The 22,377-nt window shown below is 42.2% G+C and overlaps 1 protein-coding gene across 3 annotated transcripts in view; it reads right to left on the bottom strand.

Moving 5' to 3' along the window:
* Window positions 1-22,377, bottom strand: part of STK39 (serine/threonine kinase 39) — a 319,217-nt gene that overhangs the window by 191,570 nt on the left and 105,270 nt on the right. For all 3 annotated transcript variants that reach the window (XR_009740264.1, XM_061436130.1, XM_061436142.1), the window contains exons 6-8: window positions 5,014-5,123; window positions 4,647-4,748; window positions 2,390-2,523 (exon numbers count right to left, since the gene is read on the bottom strand). Coding sequence is in view for 2 of the 3 variants with exons in the window: in XM_061436130.1 (XP_061292114.1) it covers window positions 2,390-2,523; window positions 4,647-4,748; window positions 5,014-5,123 (346 nt within the window). In the remaining variant the exon portion in view is untranslated. The remainder of the gene's footprint in view (window positions 1-2,389; window positions 2,524-4,646; window positions 4,749-5,013; window positions 5,124-22,377) is intronic.

The raw sequence follows: 22,377 nt of genomic DNA, 5'->3' as shown, positions 1-22,377 counted from the left end.
TTACAAGAATGAAATACCTGGGAAGTTTATGCACCAATAATACTCTGTTATAGAGGACAGTTGTACAACAGTGAGAAGATTGTCATAGAGAAAAATACCTTTTAAAAAGTCCTTAAACTATTCATACTTTGTAAATCAATACCGTTACTAAGAGAGTACTTTGAGGGAAAGACGTTTTGAATATCTGCTGTACATGTCTTTTCTAACAGTTTTGTTGTTATTGTTTAGTGGGGTGATGGGAACCTGACATTTGAGTTCATATAACAAATTAAACCTGGAAACACTCAAGATTATTGAGAAAAATAGACGGAATGTTAAATATAAAGTATGATGGTCTATTTTGACAAAATTATGAGTCTCCTAAAGGGATATATTTTCATATCAGTAAGTACACTAACAATTGTGTGTATGTTCAGTCGCTCAGTTTTGTCTGACTTTCTGTGACTCCATGGACTGTAGCCTGCCAGGCTCCTCTGTCCATGGGACTATCAAGGCAAAAATACTGGAGTGGACTGCCAAATTTCTTCCTCCAGAGGATCCTCCTGATCAGAGATCAAACACGTGTCTTCTGCATTGGAATGAGGATTCTTTACCACTGAGCCACCTGGGAAGCCCAACAATTCTACCCTCCAGAATCTTTTATCAACATAGCTGGAATTGTGATTACCTATCACTACCACTAGGTGGGGTCTCAACTAAGAATCACAAAGACCATCAGTTATAATCTAGTGCTAAAGGGGAGGACAAGTTCTTCTCTCATTGGGTTTGCAGGATCAAGTTCTGTTTTCCTTGCCAAAAACTTACATTTGCAGATAAAACTTACATTTGCAGATGACACCAAATACAAGAAGAAAGTAAGCAAGTCTTGCATCCCTGTTACAATAAATGATTTCAAGATGCTTAACAGCAGAGTCTTTGAACCTGGCTTCAAGAGAAAGGTGACTGCACAGAGAAGCTTCAAGGCAAGTTCAAGGGCTTCCCTGGTAGCTCGGTTGGTAAAGAAGCCACCTGCAATGCAGGAGACCTCAGTTTGATTCCTGGGCTGTGAAGAGTTGCTAGAGAAGGGATAGAGATCCACTCCAGTATTCTTGGGCTTCCCTTGTGGCTCAGCTGATAAAAAAATTTGCCTGCAATGCAGGAGACCTGGGTTCGATTCCAGGGTTGGGAAGATCCCCTGGAGAAGGGAAAGGCTACCCACTCCATTAGTCTTGTCTAGAGAATTCCATGGACTAAGTAGTCCATGGGGTCACAAAGAGTCGGATACGACTGAGCAACTTTCACTGTCCTTTTCTTCTTTCAAGGCAAATTCAGTGAACGTAAAAGAAGTCACTGCAAAGAACAGGTAACATAATGCAAAGTGTGTTTATTCTAGAGAAAGGTAGCCAACTCAAACAGTAGATCACTGTGTAAAAGCAAAGGCTCAAGTTTCACCAAGAACTTAAAAATGAATGAATCCTTCGAAAAGCAGGCCCTGCCCTGAAAAAGAAAGTTCCAGAAGAGAAGCCAGTTTCGACATTTTGGAATATGAGTATCAAATCAGAGTGCTGGATGGATGAGGGTAGCCAGAAACTTCTCAGCAGCCTCCACAGGTGTGTAATCCATTTAACGGTGTGTGAGGACAAAGCCACACACAGCCAAGTACCACAAAGGGAGGCTATTCAGCAAAGGAGTGTGCTCCCTTCCTGTCATGAACCTTCTCTAAGTGACAAAGGACACTGGGCTCTACTCTTCACTACTCAGGATATTTCAAAATCACAGAAAGGGAGAAGGAAGAGACAAACTCAGAAAACAGACATACCACAGTGCAGGGTATTTAGTCCCAAGACTAAAGAGGAAATACTAAAGTTAATTTAAAACCATTTGCTTCTGTTTATATGATTAATCTTTTGAATGTAAAAATGTTAATCTTCTTTACTGATAATCTTTTAAAACAGCACAAACAACTTGTTCTGCAACTCAAAAGAAGCTCATGCAAAATTCAATAGCTCTGCCTGGTTTAGACTGGAGCTGGCAGGATATTCAAATCCTGAGAGGTCAGCTCAACCTACACAGTGCAGAATATTAGCTCAGCTTCTGAATGTGCCGCTGCCAACTGCTTCTGATTTCTGTTTTACTTCATTTCCTTTGCTGACAGAGCCCACACCTAACAAGCACAGCCAATCTTATTAACACTGAAAATTTCCCTCTGTCTCTCCCTGGTCCTCGCTCATTTCTGTCCCTTTCAGATCCAAGCTTCTACTAACAGGCTGAATGGAAATTCGGGGACCAGAGCTGGATCTCCTTGAACTAGAAGTCCCATCCGGGCACAGCCTTTTCCCCATCCACAAACCATGCTTCGTCAGGACTCCACCCAGCCATGGCCACTCACTTGTCACTCCGTTCCACATACCTTTTGGAGGGATCCTTCTGAAGACACAGTGAAAGTAACTTTCTGAAGGACTTGCCATACTTTTTCATCATCTCCTTATCCTCTACTCCCGTTTCCAAAGTGGGTGGATCATTTTGCAAAGTCAACATCAACACCTGCAGCAGAAACAAATGGGAAGACATGATCTCAGGACAGGCATTGCTTGCTACAAATGAGTTTTCTTCATCAAAGTCTCAAAGACCCTCCTCCAGTAGGTACACATTAAGTGCTTCCCCATGATTTTCATTTTCTAAGAAATGTATATTCAAAGTATTCAGTTCCCTTTGCAAAGCTGTTCACGTGCCCTTTAACCTTTTTTCTTATTCCATTGACAAAACTTACAAAATCTGCTCTATGTGTTAATGTGATCTCCCAAAGGGGCCGGGGCAGAGCTTCCTGGGAACTGGTTCTCACACAGCCTGCGGGAGCACGTAGCCTCACAGCTCCAGCACCAGCTTAGTGCAGACAGGGGCTCTGTCTGGGAAAGGGGGCGGTGGAGGGGGAAGAGAGAGGTCCAGAGCAGCAGGGAATGTTCATGCTTACACGTTGTTTCCAAGTAAGGAACTGCCCGTGCTCAAGGCTTCTGTAACACATTACCAGCCTTAGAAACAAATCCACAACATCCCAGGAGGTAACACACGATTTCCTTCTTTTTCTTAATGAAAAAACATACAGAAATGCTTAACAGCTTGGCAAAACAGAGACACTGAAAGATAGCCAGGATACAACGGAGTTGCTAAAACCCATAACCAGGAAAAGGCCATGCTGCTTCTGGAAAGGGACAAAACTAAATGAAAATACAGTTTTCACATCGGAAAGGTAAAAAATTCCATTCTTTCACACTAACGTCAAAATTATTTGCTTAAAAAAAAAAAAAGAGTAGACTTTGTAGCAAACTATTGATCTATAAAATGAAAAAAACTCATTAATGCATAAATCAGCCTTAATTTATGCAAATACTGTATAGCCAAGACTCTCTTCAAGTGCTTTCAGACGTGGGAAAAGATGAAGGATTAAAGTGACAGTTTATTGTTTGTAGAGGATAATAGCAACCCGAAGAAAAGTGGAAAATCTGTCAGATCTGAAGAAGTCCTACAGGACTTCAGGCTGGGATTAGCAATGTGATGGATTCAAGTGGAAAACACTAAAAAGTAAGGGGGAAAAAAAAAAGACCTAAGAAAAAATAATAGAGAAAAACCAGATAGAAGGAAAGTCCTCAGAGTTATTTCAGTACTTTTTCCCCGAAAGGTCACTTCCATTGTTTACACCTCAATTTTAAATTTTCAGCTAACAAAATCAGGTGTGTACATGCCTGAATCTTATTTACATTAAAAATATGTATATTAAATATAGAGAAAACAATGTAATGAACTATGCTACAATTTTAATAGGGGTTATCTGTGGTTGATGAGATTATGGATGGCTGTTTTCTTTATTTATTTGTACTTCAACATTATCTCCAACAAGAATGTTATTAACTTTTTAATCAGTAAGATTATTTAACTTTTTTAATCCTGCTTTGTTTTTTTTCTAATCCTCCTGAGCTTTTCCAATAAAATCCTAGAAAAAAGTTGAAACAAACATACACCATATTCTCTGTAAAATACCTTCATAATTTCCACTCAAGCTATTTCAGCCTCAAGACAAAATCCAGTTGGATAAAACAGTCCTGATACCACCGCCTCAAAACTAACAGAAATGATGATGTAGGCCAGTTAAAAGAATAACAAAAAAATCTAAAAGTAGTATCCAAATGTATGTTAGTTCCTAAAAACACTGGGCTCCCTTACTTCAGATGAATTACCAACAGGACACTATGAGAACAAGAGTGAAATGTTATAGATCATGGAAAAGGAAAAAAAAAAAAAGGCCTGAAAATCTGGAAATCCTCTGTAAAGATGATATCACTATAATCTATTTTTAGATTTTTCTTGGGGAGTCTGGGGTATTCCACCATACAGAGAGTAATGGCCAGCATTTGTCACAGCTCTCAGCCTCCACCAGACAATCTGACCACATTCCTCTGTGCTATGAATGTAAAGCAGGCTTCAGGGCTGGGGACCAGGCTGCTTTTGTTCCACTCTGTCCACTGAGAACATCAGACAGCATTTAACTCAGCTGCATCCCTCCATTAATTCTCCTTGGGCCTCAGAAAAAATGACTATGTTAAAGAGAATTAGCGAATGGATTCTGTTAAATCATCCTTCAAACCCGACATATTATTTCCGAGAGTAATTACTTTCATAGGAGGATACTTGTGATAAGGCGCTGCTCCTGTGGCTAGTTCGATGGCAGTTATTCCAAAACTCCACATGTCAGCCTTGAAGTCATAGCCTCTCACCTAAGAAAGGAAGCAGGAAAAAAACACAATTACATGGCAGGCATGTTACACATGATGGGGGCGGGGGGCTCAACATTATGTCAGAAGTCCACGGCTCTGTGTGCTCAACTTTGATATTACTTTGCTGAGGCTCAGCAATCGGGAATTAAACCTTACATGATGCATTCTAGTAAAACGACTGATTTGAATGAAATGTTAGTGGAGTAATGATATGTACAACTATACTGTGTCAATCAAAACATTATTATTTTTTTTTTTTTTTTACCTGTTCCATGACTTCAGGAGCCATCCAACACGGGGTGCCAACGAATGTTTTTCTTACTTTATTCCGGGTAACATCACCCCCTGTTGCTAAGAAAGCACTTACCCCAAAATCTGAAAGGGAAAAAAAAATCACCCTTATTTTATATAAGACATTATGGCTTATAAATTTTGAGTTTATGAACATCTCTATTCCTGGCGGGCCTCACAATGGTGATGGAGTTGTCTCAGCCACACACCAGGGCACTCCTGCCACTTACCGCTCCCTACACTTCAGAGTATGCCCTCATCACAGGTCAGCAAGCCCAGTCCAAAAGCTCAGCATATCAAGTTATATTTTCTACCAGAAAGTCATCACAAGTCTTAACCAAACATAAAAGTTTACAGTAAAAATATAAACACCTTCCCAAAGCCCTAAATTAACTACAAGGGATCTTAGCTTTTAGAAAAAGGATCTTAGCTTTTAGCTATGATTCATTTTAGAAAATCATTTATAACACTGAAGACAGTAAAACCAGCATGTGTTTCTTTTTATGTTCTTCTTTCATTATGATTATTTTCTAGCCTCTCTATACATCATCAATGTTTGGGGAATGGATTTATTTTTTGAAATAAAGGATGAATAATATCCAACTTCCACATTCCCATGCCCTTGCTTGAACAGTGCTCTGTAACATTCTAGCCAAAAACATAATGGCAAATCCACAAACCCAGATACATAAAGCCAACATGCCCAGGTTTGTCTACATATGGCCATCGACACAAACGAAAAGCCCAGTCAGCAAAGATTGTTTTTTTCCCCAATGTGTGCTTTCTGGATAATTTTCATAGGTATAGACAGAAAGGTCTGTAGAATGAAATAATACTCTTCTTGATATCCATCATATACTGGAAGTTCTTCTCGTGAGGCGATAAATAAATTAAGCATATTGTATATGTGTCTGCATTGATACAAAAACGGTTTTATATGTAAAAGTAGAGAGGGAATGTTGTATTGTTGTGCTTAGTTGCTCAGTTGTGTCCAACTCTTTGTGACCCCATTGACTGCAGCCTGCCTGGCTCCTCTGTCCATGGGATTTCCCAAGCAAGAATACTGGACTGAGTTGCCATTTCCTTCTCCAGGGGATCCTCCTGATCCAGGGATCGAACCTGGGTTTCCCACACTGCAGGCAGATTCTTTACCGTCTGAGCCGCCAGGGAAGCCTGTATATTCCTACACATATTGTATTTTCAAAGTGGAGAGAACTTAAGTGATTTGCTGCTAGTAAGCTTTTTCTAGGTCATGATGCTAACATGGACTTGATCTTAAAATCAGCAGTACCCACATCTCTTGCCTCTCCTGAATTGGCAGGTGGATTCTTTACCACTGCAGCATCTGAGAAGCTCATAGAGACGGAACACCCAATGATTATTAATTCATGAATTTGTGCTTAGATTTTTACTAATGGTTAAAATTAGTTAATAAGCTAAAGGATCAATTATCTGGAGCTAGTGCAGACCTATCAGTAAGAGCCAATTCAAGGACAGGTAAATAGTAATAAGGGCACTCACTCAATGGACTCGAATTTGAGCGAACTCCAGGAAAAAGTAAAGGACAGGGAAGCCCGGCGTGCTGCAGTTCATAGGGGTCACAAAGAGTCGGACAAGACTTAGTGACTGAACAACAACAAATAGTAATAAAAATGGGGGGGGGGTCAATAATTCAAAACACTGTAGCAGATTACGCAGTGTGAGCCCCTTCAAACTGCTCTCACATAACTCTCCATAGCTGGGCCCTCTAGTGACTGCCAGGATGACGGCAATTACCAAAGAACAGCATCAAGAACAAACCAAGGTCAAATACTGGCATTTGTGTTAGATCTACATTATTGAGTTATGCAATAACACTGGAACCAGTTCTCTGAGTTGAAATCTGTTGACTGTTTCGTTTTATTTACATTTAAATGTACTTCACTCTCAACAGGATTACAACTTCAAGTAAAAGGACAAAAATTGACAAAGGGAGTCTTTATTCCAACTGCTATTTTCATGTTAATAGTAAGCAAAAGTATATTCTGAAAATGTCATATACTTTACTTTGCACACATGTGCCAAACTCTATTTTAACTCTTACATTATAGTCAGAAAAAAAAAAAAATCAAACTTTGTGAAAAGAAACCTCTAAAACCACTGAACCAATCTCTTGCAAGTAGCAGGAGATAACATTCATTCTCTTACAGAAGAGCTAGATGGAGTTATTCATTTGTAAGCATCTACCATATTGGCTACAGGAAGAGACAATACGAGATAAGGCTTTCGAAAATATAAATTTCAACTTCACCTGTATTTCTGAAAAGTAGTTTAAAAGTGAATCCAACATTCCATTTTTATTAAACTAATTTTGAAATATGATAATGTTAAATAAATACATACCATCTGTAAATAAGAATATGGGTAGAAGTTGCTTTAAGGAAAAATAAATTCTTTTCCATGGCGTTGAAGCAACTCTACACCCAAATAAACATATATTTTCCTAAAAGATATAATCTAGATAAAAATCCATTATTAATTTTTTAATTCCTTAAAAATACCATCTGATTAGATCTTTTTAAAGCTCCAAAAATAGCTGAGAGAGATGTACAGTTGTAATTCATTACTGACAATACCTCTTCAATGTATTTTTCTGATTCACATATATACTCACAGCCTCCATTTAGAACACTCCCTTATAAGTTATAAACAGATCATTAAACGTCTTAAAAGCTCAGAAGAATTCCACAAGCAGAAAACACCAATCCTAACATCTGCTCACCCTATGACTACAGAATAAAGGTACAATTTGCTCCGAAGTATGGCCAATGTAGGAGAAGGCAATGGCACCCCACTCCAGTACTCTTGCTGGAAAATCCCAGGGACGGAGGAGCCTGGTGGGCTGTAGTCCATGGGGTCACTAAGAGTCGGACACGACCGAGTGATTTCACTTTCACTTTTCACTTTCATGCATTGGAGAAGGAAATGGCAACCCACTCCAGTGTTCTTGCCTGGAGAATCCCAGAGACAGGGGAGCCTGGTGGGCTGCTGTCTATGGGGTCGCACAGAGTCGGACACGACTGAAGTGACTTAGCGGCAGCATGGCCAAGGTATATAGAAAAAGATTTATATGTACTGAGAAAGAGGACTTTTGGACTGAAGTATACAGTGTGCTAGTGTAAACAGGAAGGCAGGTATACTCTGTGTAGCAGCTCACAGGAGACAAGTGGAAGGAGGGGATGGAGCACTAACAGTGAACAGGGCCCTTGACTGCTGAGAGACCGCTAGACAGCTCAAGGGAGTGGAGCCAGATACACGTGGGTCAGAAACCACGAACACTGCTCTGGCAACGTGGAATCAAAGGCTACACATAAAGTTCACCAGTCTCCAGGAATAACTGCATCTCAAACCAGAAAGAATGCTGTCATCCTGGTAACGAAAAGCTCTCACGCCTTTTGAATCCATCCATTTCTCTCCTTCCCCAATGCTCTTGCTTTGGTTTAAGCCAAGATTCCTGTGGCTACCTTCTAAATCACCAGTGGCCTGCTTTCCCCAGATCCAGCCTCCAGCAACCAGGCCCTTCTATGTCTCAGACCTGAAGGCTCCTTAAAAGTCTTAAAGGCTCCTTGCTCTCCCAGGATCAAGTTAGAATCCCTCAGCACAACACGTTAACTCTGACTGTCCCTTCCTCTCCCACCTCATCTATCACTACTCCCAAATTACGACCTTGGGCTGTGCATGCTTGCTAAGTCACTTCAGTCATGTCCCACTCTGTGTGACCCCATGACCATAGCCCACCAGGCTCCCCTATCCATGGGATTCTCCAGGCAAGAATACTGGAGTGGGTTGCTGTACCCTCCTCCATAGGGTCTTCTCAAACCAGAGATCAAACCCAAGTCTCAAGTCTACCTGGATTGGCAGGTGGGTTCTTTACCACTGGCGCCACCTGGGAAGTCCAGCCTTGAGCCCAGCCCTCCTAAACTACCTACTTTTAATTGCCTGAACCCACCACCATCCTTACGCTCAGCAGTGCAGCCTTTGCGCTTGGATGATGCCTTTGCCTCTGCATCATCATCTCGACACAATGTTCCCTCCACTAAGGGCAGGACCATCAGCAGAGGACACTCTGCTGGTCCTCATTAATGACAGAGCCATCTTTAGCATCCTAACTCTTGATGCCACAGGGCTTTTCCACAGCTGCTCTGTTTAGGTGTGGTTAGTTTAATATGCATTCATCACCTTTGCCTCATTTGTGATGTATAATTTTAGTGACTTTGGGAATTGTCGTGTTTTGATACGTGAACACTGCTGAGCCCTGGGGAGGATCTTCAAGGTTTTGGGGTGCCACTACCTGATCTAGAAAGTGGCAGAGCTGTCAGGAAATAGCCCAGCTCTAAGGGACCAGGTACAGGATAGATAAGTGATTAGACCAAACACTAAGCTATTCCCCAACTGTGTGACTCCAGCAAGGCACTTAATCTTTCTGGATCTCTGTTTTCAGGCTTCTTGGTAATGTCTGTTTTTACATTATTTTCACATTTACAACATTCCCCTATTTCTTTTTACCATGGATAAAAATACTGTAAAATAATTGTTCAGTTCAGTTCAGTTGCTCAGTCGTGTCCAACTCTTTGTAATCCCATGAGTCACAGCACACCAGGCCTCCCTGTCCATCACCAACTCCCGGAGTTCACTCAAACTCATGTCCATCGAGTTGGTGATGCCATCCAGCCATCTCATCCTCTGTCGTCCCCTTCTCCTCCTGCAATCCCTCCCAGCATCAGGGTCTTTTCCAATGAGTCAACTCTTCACATGAGGTGGCCAAAGTACTGGAGTTTCAGCTTTAGCATCACTCCTTCCAATGAACGCCCAGGACTGGTCTCCTTTAGGATGGACTGGTTGGACCTCCTTGCAGTCCAAGGGACTCTCAAGAGTCTTCTCCAACACCACAGTTCAAAAGCATCAATTCTTCGGCACTCAGCTTGCTTCACAGTCCAACTCTCACATCCATACATGACCACTGGAAAAACCATAGCCTTGACTAGACAGACCTTTGTTGGCAAAGTAATGTCTCTGCTTCTTAATATGCTGTCTAGGTTGGTCATAACTTTCCTTCCAAGGAGTAAGCGTCTTTTAGGTAGATCAATAAGCTACTGTTCTTTGCCTTTTAACTGGGCTGAGGGGATAAGCATTAATGATTTTACAGTGGTGGGTATAAAATATAAGAAGGTGATGCTGGAACTTCTCTGGCTGCCCAGTGGTTAAGACCCCACACTTCCACTGCAGAATGCACGCGGGTTCGACCCCGGACCCCGTTTGGGGAACTAGGATCCCACACGCCACTCAGGCAAAGGGAAAAAAAGGAAGGCTAAGCTTCCTGACCTTAGGAATATTACCATCAAGGAGGGAGAAGACAGGAAACAGAACAACATGTAGAACCAAATGCTGTGCTCTGCGGTCTGTGTAAAAGCAGAGGAGCCAGGATCGTAATAGTCGCGCAAGTCTCCATCTTAAAGTGGGCCTTGGACCTGGCCTTGGAGATGGGTCTAAGATCTGGACAGATGACCCCAAAAGGAAATGACATTCCAGACAAAGCAGCAATGAGCAAAGCGCAAGTGTTGAGCCAAGAAGAAAAACTGTCTGACAGCTGCAAGGCTCAAAAACCCAAACACCCACAGGAGCCCAGGCAGGAATAGGAGGGGAGAGGGTCCTGAAAACCAACAGCATGATCCCAGTGATGAAAGGCACTTGATAGCTGTCTCAGTGGAGGAGGGCATTAGGAAGCCCAGGGCCCTTCCCAGCAGCCCACTGTCAGTGTCTTCTAAATCAAGCCTCCACTATTCAGCTGGAGAAGAAAGTTGTCACAGAGGAAAAGGGCCCTGGTGTTGCAGATGCCCCCATTTTCCCAGAGAAAGCAAAACATCACAATCTTGATATATTAATAATTTTACTCTTGTCCTTGCTGTTACTGACCACAAATTCAGTATACGTAAAAAAAAAAGATGGAAAAGTAAACTAAAGCAATTCTATCTGCCTGATTTAACCTGCAAGACTTATCTGCAGGGACTTCCCTGGTGGCTCAGTGGTAAAGAATCCACCTGCCAATGCAAGAGACACGGGTTCGATCCCTGATTCAGCAAGATCCCAGATGACGCGCAACTGAACCCATGAGCCACAATGACTGAGCCTGTGCTCGAGAGCCCAAAAGCTGCACCTACTGAAGCAAGTGTGCCCTGAGCTCATGCTCCACAACACAAAGCCACACAATCAGAAGCCTGAGCACGCAAGTGCAGAGTAGCCCTTGCTCCCCACAACTACAGAAAGGCCCATGCAGCAACAAAATTCCAGCGCAGCCGTAAATAAATAAATTAAAAAAAACCTAATCTGCTGATTGTGTTATGTTTAAAATTTACCCACAATACTTCAGTATACACCATGCGATGCTATATTCGTGGTACTGCAACCCAGGTGGTCAACTGGCATTCTGAGCCCAGGGTCTGGCAGCACTTGACTCAGGATGCCAGAGGCAGCTGTTAGAATTATTTTTGTTACCCATATCTAAGTATAGATGAGTAGGGGCCAGGTGAATGCCCAAAAGGGGCTATCGCTGGGGAAAACAGTCACCTGTCGACAGGCATGATGCATGTTAGAAACAGGTTTTCACTGGTGAAAGTCAAAGTAGTGAGCACAAAGAGAGTGGCTAGAAAATTTTAGATATACTCTCCGTCTCACATGAACAGAAAGAAAGCATCCAGCCTGGCCCGACTGTAAGCTAAACCCCTAACCAGTATCCTGTCTAGTTAGATTCTAGATGCCAAGAACAAGTGTACAAGGACACCGCATCTAGAATGCTGGCATGTCTGCTTCAGGTAAAGTTTTTTTTTCACCCAGGAAGCCAGACAACAGGAATCTCCTTGATTTTACGGAACTGTGAATCTTTAGGGTTCTTGCTTGCTAACGAATGGCAAAATTTGGTCTGAAACTTCATTTCCTTAAAAGTTGGGCGTGACATTATGGGTGAGAAGCCCACCCGAACCTACCCCTAACATTTATAATACCTACTAACATCTGCGAAAGGGAACCTGAGTTGGGCATTTAAAAAAAAAAAAAAAAGGCTAATTCCACTCCACACTTGGCTAGAGAGTAATGGAATCAACATTTGATAGCTCAGAGCTTCCTAAAATGTATTCAAATGGGTTGCAACAGATACTGATTCCTGCAGATCTCCAAGTGGCTGGCTGGGGGATTGAGGCTAGCACAGTAGCTAGCAGGCCCTGGAACCTCTTTCCTCGAGGTCTGGAAAAGCCAAGAGGCACTGAGCTTATCAAAGAGCCCAACCACACAGTCTGAGTTCTAGGTACGGGAAACTGTACTTGATCCAGTCACCACCCTAGACTTCTGGTACTTTCTCTCCAGTCAAGAGGAGAACTGGGGAAAAGAAATCCTGCAGGGATGTTCAGGAAAGGAGAAAGACTGGACACAGGGAAGACCACAGGCACTGCCCAAGAATAAAATCAACAGAGTCTATATTTGAACAGAGATATTGTAAAAGGACAGGATGAGACAAATTCTTAAGAAAATGTGATAATTTAATGAGTATTGGAACTGACGATAAGGAAAAAATAAAAAACGTGAAATGACTTGCCAATGACCACGCAGCAAGTTATTGAAAGTCTGAATAAAATGCACAGTCCTTCACAGAGGAGATTTAGCCACACAGCCCCAGGCTCCTTTGTGGGGAAATTCAGTATATTCTTCAGTACCAAAGAGAAAATATAAAAAAGGAATAACAGGGTTAATACTGAACAGCTTCTGAGCTCATCTCTGAGTAAAAATCCAGTTGTGATTACCCAACATAGAAAAACTAGTTTGAGGTGTTCTGGTTAATCCTGAATGTCAGATTTATATCATCAAAAACAATCCCATCATAATTTGGTTTGATTCCCAGTTTTGTTTTTATTTTTCTCATGACAGACTCAAAACTTTACTCCTGAAACTGAAATGTACTTCTAAACACCCAGGACCATTTTCAGGGCTGCCAGCATTCAGTCTTCATGAGTCCCACAGGTTTCCTTAAAATGAAACACCGCCAACATTGGTGAATAAAGAACATACAAAGAAGCACATTATGATTTAAATTATGCAAAATACAGTAATGAGTATAATACAGAATTAAGAAATATTTTCTTAATTGTTAGGAATTGTATGAACAGTTATTTTGTTTTAAACAAGGTATTTAGTTTTGTATATTGTTTTTTTATTGGGTTGGCCAAAAGTTCCTTTGGTTTTAAAGTAAAAATAAGACATTCTTCATTGTCACCAAAAACTTTATGGAACAATGAACTCATCGTTTTGTTACACTATCTTCTGCCATTTTCCAGGCAACTTCATCATTTCATCTTCCCACAACTTTTTATTATTTTGAGCAAAGAACTGTTTCAGGTATCTTTTACAGTCTTCCAGGGAATTGAATTTTTCTCCATTAAGAGAATTTTGTAAAGACCAAAATAAATGGAAACCTGAAGGTGCAATGTCTGGTGAATATGGTGGATGAATCAGAACTTCCCAGCCAAGCTATAACAGTTTTTGCCTAGTCATCAAAGAAACATGCAGTCTTGCATTATCCTAATGGAAGATTATGTATTGTCTGTTAACTAATGCTGAATGTTTTTCATCGAGTGTTGCTTTCAAGTTGACCTAATTGGGAGTAGTACTTGCTGGAATTAATCTTGTTTGATTTTCCAGAAGGAGTTCACAATAGAGGACTCTCTTTCAATCTCACCATATACACAATATCACATTCTTTGGATGAAGACTGGCCTTTGGTGTGGTTGGTGGTGGTTCATTTCACTTACCCCATCATCTTCCACTCCTCATTACTGTACAGTATCCACTTCTCATTGCTGTCACAATTTGTTTTAAAAAATGGAACATTTTCTTCACATTTAAGTAGAGAATCACATACAGAAATATGGTCAAGAAGGTTTTCTTCACTTAGCTTATGTGGAACCCAAACAAAAGGATGAACATAACCAAGCTGGTGCAAATGATTTTCAACACTTCATCTGGATATTTTGAGTATGTTGGCTATCTCCCATATGATATAATGTTGATTTTTTTTTCCAGAAAATTAACATCTTGACTTGATCACTATCAGCTTCAACTGGTCAACCCAACAGTGAAGCATCATCTAGCAAGAAGTCTCCAACATAAAACTTTTGCAAACCACTTTTGACATATTTGATCAGTCACAGTACCTTAGCCATCACGGCACAAATCTTTCTTGGTTCATTTCAGCTGCATTGTTAACCTCTCTTGAAATAATAAAGCATAATATGCTGAAAATGTTGCTATTTTTATTTCACCTTCAATGTTAAAATGGCTACACAAAAGTTCAATTTTGGTAAGTTTTTTTTTTTTAATACACACTGATATAACAGCAGTCATAATACAAGCTAACAAAATTATTTCAAATGAAGTTAAAGACAAAGCACTACTAGAGCCTTCTTATGGAAAAAAACGAATGCTTTGGCCAACCCAATAGTAAAATGTGTGTCAATGGTGCATTCCCCATCTATGTTCAGGAAGCACCGGGTAAGCACAGTGATGTCCAACTGGAGTGGTTGTAGCTTTAATTTTACAGAGCCTTGATTTAAACGCAATATCAGTCTTCTAGTGAGAGCTAACATGGGGAAATATGACATCAAACAGAGTGACTATTAAATGACTAAACAACATGAATAGAAAAATAATGTTAAAGGCATCATCCTCTCTTTGCTAGTAATTCCAAGGTGCCCTTTCCACCCTCTGATTTTCTTGGTGAGAGAGTAAAAACACAGATCAGAGTAAGTGAAGGCTTTAGCGATTACAGAATCAGAGGCATGCCTCCTCCAGCTGCAAATCCAATTGTCTTTCTGAAGCACTGCTCTGATCACAGCCCTCTCTAACTAAACTCTCTCCCCACAAGGCATCCGAAGTAAAACAAGGCAAAATCCTCAGACATAATTCATCCTGTATGTGGAAGCCAACAGTTTTCCAGTATTGTTCCCTTCTGACTGCGACACTTACCCCATTATCACATCCTTGAGCACTGCGCTTTTCACATTTTTAACTGCCCAAATTACTGTTTCTCAATTTTTTTTTAATGTATAATTAAGCCCAGCCTTTTCTACCAGTTTTTCTGCTTGCTTTATTTCTGTTTGTAAATTAAATAGGAACAACTTATCACTCTCCTGGAGGTTTGCCATCTTCAGAGCGTCATCAGAGCTCCAGGCACTAAAAGCCAAGTCTGTGTGGAAAGAGAGCGGGGAAGGGGAGGGGCCGCCGAGGGAAGCATCGCCTCGTGCCTGCTGGGAATCCCTGAAACCAGGCAAGAAAAAGAGAGGGTCAGCATGGACTCAGACGGGCAGAGAGGATGCCTCAAGTCCTCCAGGGGATGCTGCACCTCCGGGTGTAGCACTTGGCAAATCCAGGGCAAGAAGCACAGCCCAGGACCCGGGGGGCCAAGGCAGGATGTGGCAAGACCTACATTCACAGTGGCCGCCAACATTCACTGGGCTGGTTTCCTTCTTGAAATAATGCCACTTTGCTCAAAGGCAAAGTCTTCTCTCCAACAGTGGTGTTTCATCGGACCATGAGTATCAGCATAACTAAGTTAGAGGCCAAACAGTGACACACTTGGTGAGGAATATATGGCCCCTGTTCAGACGCCCACCATGGGGTCCTGATGAGTCCCCATCAAGTACCCTGAACTGCAGGGAAAAGTACAGGAACCGAGGGGGGGCACCGTGAGTAGGGAGCAGCCACATTTCTACCTTGACAAGGTACTCTGGAATCAAACAGGCCTGTGTGTGATCCCATTTACACTCCCTGCTCATCCATTTAACTTCTCTGAGCAACAGTTGCACAAGCTATACAATGAGGGGCACAGAAAGCATGCAGTAGTTTCTTCAGAATATGAGTCCTTGGCAGCATACGTTGTTGGCTGCCTACCCAACACCCATACCCCGTTCTCTACCAGTATTCTGATCAATTGTACAAGAGCTAAGTTAATCATGGCCTCTGGTGACTGGTCTGAGGGTCTGCCCTAGTCCTGGCCCATGGGATCCAAAGGGAATATGGTACAGACCCTTGTGGGAAAATCTTCTGCCTGAACACAGAACCACCCTACAAAGGCTCCTTTCCTTGTCACATGAGGATGTGCAGAACAAAAAGTAGGAAAGAGCCCGTGACCTCTGTGCTACCCATGGGCTTCTGCACCAACCCTGAAACTGACTAATGTTACAGAGATCGTTAAATGTCCGTATTGCTTCATCCCCGGACAGTACTCTGGTATTTGTACCCAAAGCCTACTTAATTCTTACAATCCCTGGTCCTTCTCCAGCCCAGCCATGTTTATTCAAACTTCCTGGCTGCTAAGGGTTAACCATTGCATCAGAGGCCAAAATCGATGCAATCCCCAAGTGGACTCAGTAAAAATCAGCAAGAAAAACAATTTAGCACACAGTGCAGTTTTGGAGTTTTAAACAGTTCCAGCATTAAGCATGGCTTTTAATGCCAGAGGCACAAATCAAAACAAATAAATGCACAGGCGTCTCAAGGGGAGAAAAACATACTGCAAGAAGTGACTAATTCACTTTTTGCCAATAGTTTCTGTTTGGGGCGATGCTTACATAAATATTCCAGAAATGGAACAATACACTTCTAGGAAAATAGAAGTGAGGCAAATCTTCAAAATTCTCACCTAGATTGTTGCTATTCAAAGAGGGGTCCAAACACAGCAGTGGAAGGAGAGGGCAGGATGAATTGAGAGTAGCACTGAAACATATACATTACCACATGTAAAACAGACAGCTAGTGGGAAGTAGCTGTATCACACAGGGAGCTCAACCAGGTGCTGTGTGAAGACCTAGAGGGGTGGGATGGGTAGCGGGGTGAGAGGCAGGCTCAAGAGGGAAGGAACATATGTGCGTATACTTATGGCTGATTCACATTGTTGTGGAACACAACATTATAAAGTAACTATATTCCAATTAAAAAAAAAATTCAAGCCAGCTAATAAACAGACACTATTTAAACTTTAAAAAAAAAAAAAGGTGGTGTCCACAGACCAGAAACATCACCATCTGGAAACCACTGGAAGAGGCAGAATCTTGGGTCCCACCTCTGACCTAGTGGATCAGAATCTGCACTGTAGGAAGAGCCCCAGCTGATTCAGTGCAGCATGATTCAGTCTGACCAGAAGCCTGCCGAGTACAGCCAGCTCCAGGGCGTCCCTCCCTCATCTCTGAGGAGAAGAGAACCAGAGAGGTAGAAAGAGAGTGGCATGGAAAAAGCTGAGCACACAATAGTGTATTTCATGACAGGCAAGTCCAAGGTCAACACTAAAAACGACAATCATGTCCTACACAGAACTGTCTGGCCCAGTGATTCTAATGTGTCACACAAGACAAATTCACACACGTGGCACAGCTTTGGGGGAATACTCAGGTTTGTACAAAATCTCTTTATAATACATTTACATAACTTATCATCACAATGCTTATCAGCAGTACGTCTGTAACAGCTGCTCGCTGGAGGTGCCAAGGCCCAGAGGAGAAGGGCTGTGAGTACGCGTCAGCCTCAGCACAGACTTGTGTAACACTATTCCTCCCTTACCACTCGTGAAACCTCTGATATGCAATCGTGTGAGGGTGACGGCATTTATATCATCAAGGTGATAACACTGGATCTGCTCATCTTTCAGGCAAGGCAATAATAAATATGTCGCCACCTTATCTACTACTAGTAATCAATTATTCACACGCCACTTGTCCTGCTCAGGAGGGACAGACCCCAAGAGAAACCTGATAGAACCGAAGAGTTTTCTGAAAAATTTGCTTTCCACCCACACTCCTTTCCCGGAATCAGACTCCCGGTTTTCAATTCTATCTAGTCCTTCTTGTAAGCAAACGGTACTCAGTGGCCTAGGCTGGTTCGATAGGATGCAGCCCCCACCCACACATGGCATGATATCCAAGGCATTCATGATCAGATGATAGGTCCTTCCACGTTTCTGGAGCCTGGGCCCTAGACAGACACTTGCAGCTGCTTTCAAGTCCATGTTTCCCATTAGTGGGGAGAGGCGGTCCTGACTGTCTTTGAAACATCACAGAATGACAATTTCATAGACTTTTCTGACAGCAAAATGAGAAATCAGAAGATATCATTTTACTCCCTAAGGCTAGAGTTTCACCTTTAAAAAAAAAAAAAGACACACACACACACACAAAGAAGCAAACCTTCCCATGATAGGTGTTTCATGTAGGCAGACTCTCAGAACTGCCATCAACAGGTTCCCTCAAATGTGCTGTATTTCTACTTATAAAGGAAAAGTTCTCAGCACTGGTTTCTGCTTTGTAGATGGAATCAAAATGAATCCACAATGACACAGACAAATGACTTTAAAAATTCAACAGAGAATTCAGAGGCTACACAAGCTCCAACCCTCCCCAGTTCCTCACCCATTCTCACAATCAAGACAACACACACTGAGACAAAACCACAGAAGAAGATTAAGTGGTGGCTAATGTCAATTCCCATTTGGCTCACAGTGTGGCTGACCAATACAGCCAATCAGCCCCAGCATGAAGAATACTACTTTAAGATGATGGCAAACTACTGATAAATCTGCCCATCTGTGTCAGAGCCACTGTACCTTCCCCAAAGCAGATGAACTTCTGGGGAGAAGCGGAGCCAGAGGCCACACTGGTGAGGCAACAGCAGAAGAAGAAGCAGTAATCCCAGACCAGCTGTGGTGCAGGAGGCACGAGCCAGCTTTCTCAAGTCTAAAGACAGACATGACCAAGAGCTCACTAAGTGATCAGCTTTCTATCAACTAGGATAATTACAGTGAGCAAAGGAAAACCACCAATAAACCCTAAGTCACAAAAACCATTCTTCCCTGGCTCCCCAATCAGGGAGGGAGGGATATTGTTGAAAGATGCTCTGGTGAAAGAAGTCACAGGACACATGCATGGCTTTCTCTCTGCTCCACGCCCAAGACCACCCTCTGATTTGAATGCTTTCAAACAGGACTGAGGGTGCCTTTAGTGAGTGAGGTTAATGAAGGGACACTCAAACACTCTGATGCAAGACAGGTCCTCAGAGAACATCTTGTCAACTCTCCTTATTTTACAGCTGAAAAAATCAGCCCCAGGACAGCCAAACTGTCAAAAAGCATAGAGTTAAGAGGCAAACAGGGGAGGGGGTGGGAAGCCTAATGGCAAGGATAGTGACCTGAGGATAAAAAGTGAAGTCTGGGGAGGTCTGGGAGTGATGAGCTTTTACAACCTTCAGAATGACCTCAAAAGAGGCCACAATCACTCAGTCGTCCTCAGTCCCCTCATCTGTAAGACCAACTCGGCTGAGCTGACAGCAGAGTAGAGGAACACCCTAGGTAAGCGTATTATACAGGAATCATCATTCCTCGAGTCAAAGGCAAACTCTGAAGTCTCTGGGGGCTCCTGGCTGGACATACCTGTAAAGACAGGCACAAGCAACTTAGATCAAATATTAATGAGTCTAAATTTCCAATGCAATATTCATATACCTCCAGGCGGCCTTTTTCATACAAACCTCCACTCAACTAGCTCTACCATCAGAAGCTTCTAATAAACCAAAAAGACCCATCTGTACACTCTTAAAAGAGATGGTCCCTATGGGAGATGATTAAAATAGTACAATTCCATTTGCCTGAAGTATTTAAAGCAACAATTCACATCATTTTCACAAAGTTTCAAGACAGATTAGTGGAGGATAATGCAATCTTCAAAGAATCTGCAGATTTTTAAATCTGTGATAAAGAAAACTTCACATTTAAAACTCTCAACATTAGGAGTGACTAAAATATAAGGAACATAACAATAAACTCTATTGCTCAGTATTCTTTAAATTTAAATTTACTACATAGTCACACTCGTGCTTAGTCGCTCAGTCATGTCCAATTTTTTGTTACCCTTTGGACTGTAGCCCACCAGGTTCCTTTGTCCATGGGATCTTTTTCAGGCAAGAATCCTAGAGTGTGTTGCCATTTCCTCCCCAGGGGATTTTCCAGACTCAGAGATTGAACGCTTGTCTCCTATGTCTCCTGTAAGATTGTTTATCTGTTGGGCCATCAAGGAAGCCCATTCATTAACTGATTCAACCACGATCTACTGCACTTACTAAGTACCATTTCCATTCTCAACTCCAGGACTGTAGAACAAAACCCCTGCCTTCATAGAGCCCAACCCTTAAGTTGGGGCAGGTGTGGGGAGGAAAGATTAAAAACAGATAATACAATTATGAAGCACAACAGACAGCAGTGATTCTCAGATTTTAGTGTGCAATAAAATCATTAGAGAGATTCTCAAAATATGGACTGCTGGGTCCTACCCCCAGAGTTTGTGATTCGGCAGAACTAGAGATGAAAGAGCACAAGAATCTGCATTTTTATAAAACTCCTAAGGTGATGCTGCTGCTGCTGATTTAGAAGCACATCTTGAAAACCACAGTGATGTGTACAATAAAGAAAAAAAAAGATCACGGGATGGGGAGTATTGAGAAGAAGCACTGCAATTCACCACCGGATGCCATCCATCATTGATGGGACATGTGAGGTCCTGAGAAAAGCATCCCAGGAAGAGGAACAGCCCACGCACAGGCCCTGAGGCAGAAGCACAATGGCAAGAAGGCCCTTCTGACTGCAGGAGAGTGAGGGAGACGGAGAAGTAGGAAATGAGGTCAACAAGATAATGAGGAGCTAGCTCTTGTAAGGGCCACCATTAGGATTTTGACTGAGACGAAAAGGCTTTGCCAAGTTTATAGTAAAGCCATGATACAAGCTTGCTTACTCCAACAGCATCACTCTGGATGCCATGCAGAGAAATGAGCACACAGGGGAATGGGCAGAAGGATCTCTTAGGAGGCTACGGTAATAATCCAGGCAAGAGCTGATAGATGGTGGCTTGGACCAGGATGACTGCAGGGCAGGTGGTGAATCAAGGTTCACAACAGCATGTGCTGACAAGTTGAACAGGTCATTGGGTATAAGAGAAGGAGGATCAGGAATTCTAGACTTCTAATCTACTACATAGGAGGATGGGATTGCCATTAAAAGGAGCAGGGAAGCCTATGAGAAGGGCAGTTTGTTGGGCGTCATAGAGTTCTTCTGTACTGCAGTTCTACAAGTTTTAGAACTGAAAGGAAACCTGAGAGCCTAAGAGCCTCGTTTCATAGGTGACACATGGCAAGCAAGGAGGGCACAGGGTAAGTTAGTGACCTGTGGGCTAGATAACCCTTGGCTACTGTGTTCTCAGGTGTACTCTGGGAAACCAAGTGTTAAACTATTCTCCATGTGGGCTTCCCTGGTGCCTCAGTGGTAAAGAATCCACCTACCAAAGCAGGAGACTCAGGTTGAGTCCCCTATCCGGGAAGATCCCACACACCTGAGAGCAACTAAGCCCATGCACCACAACTACTGAGCTTGCACTCTAGAGCCCTGGAGCTGCAACTACTAGAGCCCACGTGCACCAGAGCCCACGCTCGGCAACAAGAGAGGCCACCACCATGAGAAGCCCACGCACCACGACTAGAGAACAGCCCCACTTGCTGCAACCGAAGAAAAGCCGGTGTTGCAATGAAGATCTATCACAGCCAAAAACACATAGTAATATAAATTATATTCCACAGAGTATAAATACACATTAAATCTATGTAAATTTCCTAAAAATCTCTAATCTACATATGATACATGTTATTGATCAAAAATACCACATCCCAAATCATACGTATTTACAATACTACATATTTAAGACTGGTCCCCAGGACAACACATTAAACTAGACCTAGTGTGTAGCTAACTTAGATCCCGTGGATATGTGCATTTCTTCCCACTCACGAATTTTTCAAATTAAATTGTACAGCAAACAGTTAATAGCTGTCTGTTTCACCTGAAATGTAAACTCCAAGAGAGTGGACACGATGTCTCCATTCCTGACCACAGACCAGCTCAGACTGTGCCTGGAACACAGTAAATGTTAAATAAACATCTGTCAACTCAAAGGAGACAAGAATATACAATGGGGCAAAGACAGCCTCTTCGATAAATGGTGCTGGGAAAACTGGACAGTTACACGTAAAAGAATGAAATTCCTAACACCAAACACAAAGATGTATTAAAATGGATTAAAAATGGATTAAAGACCTAAATGTAAGACCAGAAACTATAAAACTCTTAGAAGAAAGCATAGGCAGAACACTCGATGACATAAATCAAAGCAAGATCCTCTGTGACCCACCTCCTAGAGTAATGGAAATAAAAACAAAAGTAAAGTGGGAC

This window comes from Bos javanicus, chromosome 2 (genome assembly GCF_032452875.1).
Source record: "Bos javanicus breed banteng chromosome 2, ARS-OSU_banteng_1.0, whole genome shotgun sequence".
In the NCBI taxonomy this organism is placed as follows: domain Eukaryota; kingdom Metazoa; phylum Chordata; class Mammalia; order Artiodactyla; family Bovidae; genus Bos; species Bos javanicus.
This window is presented reverse-complemented; position numbering and strand designations above follow the sequence as displayed.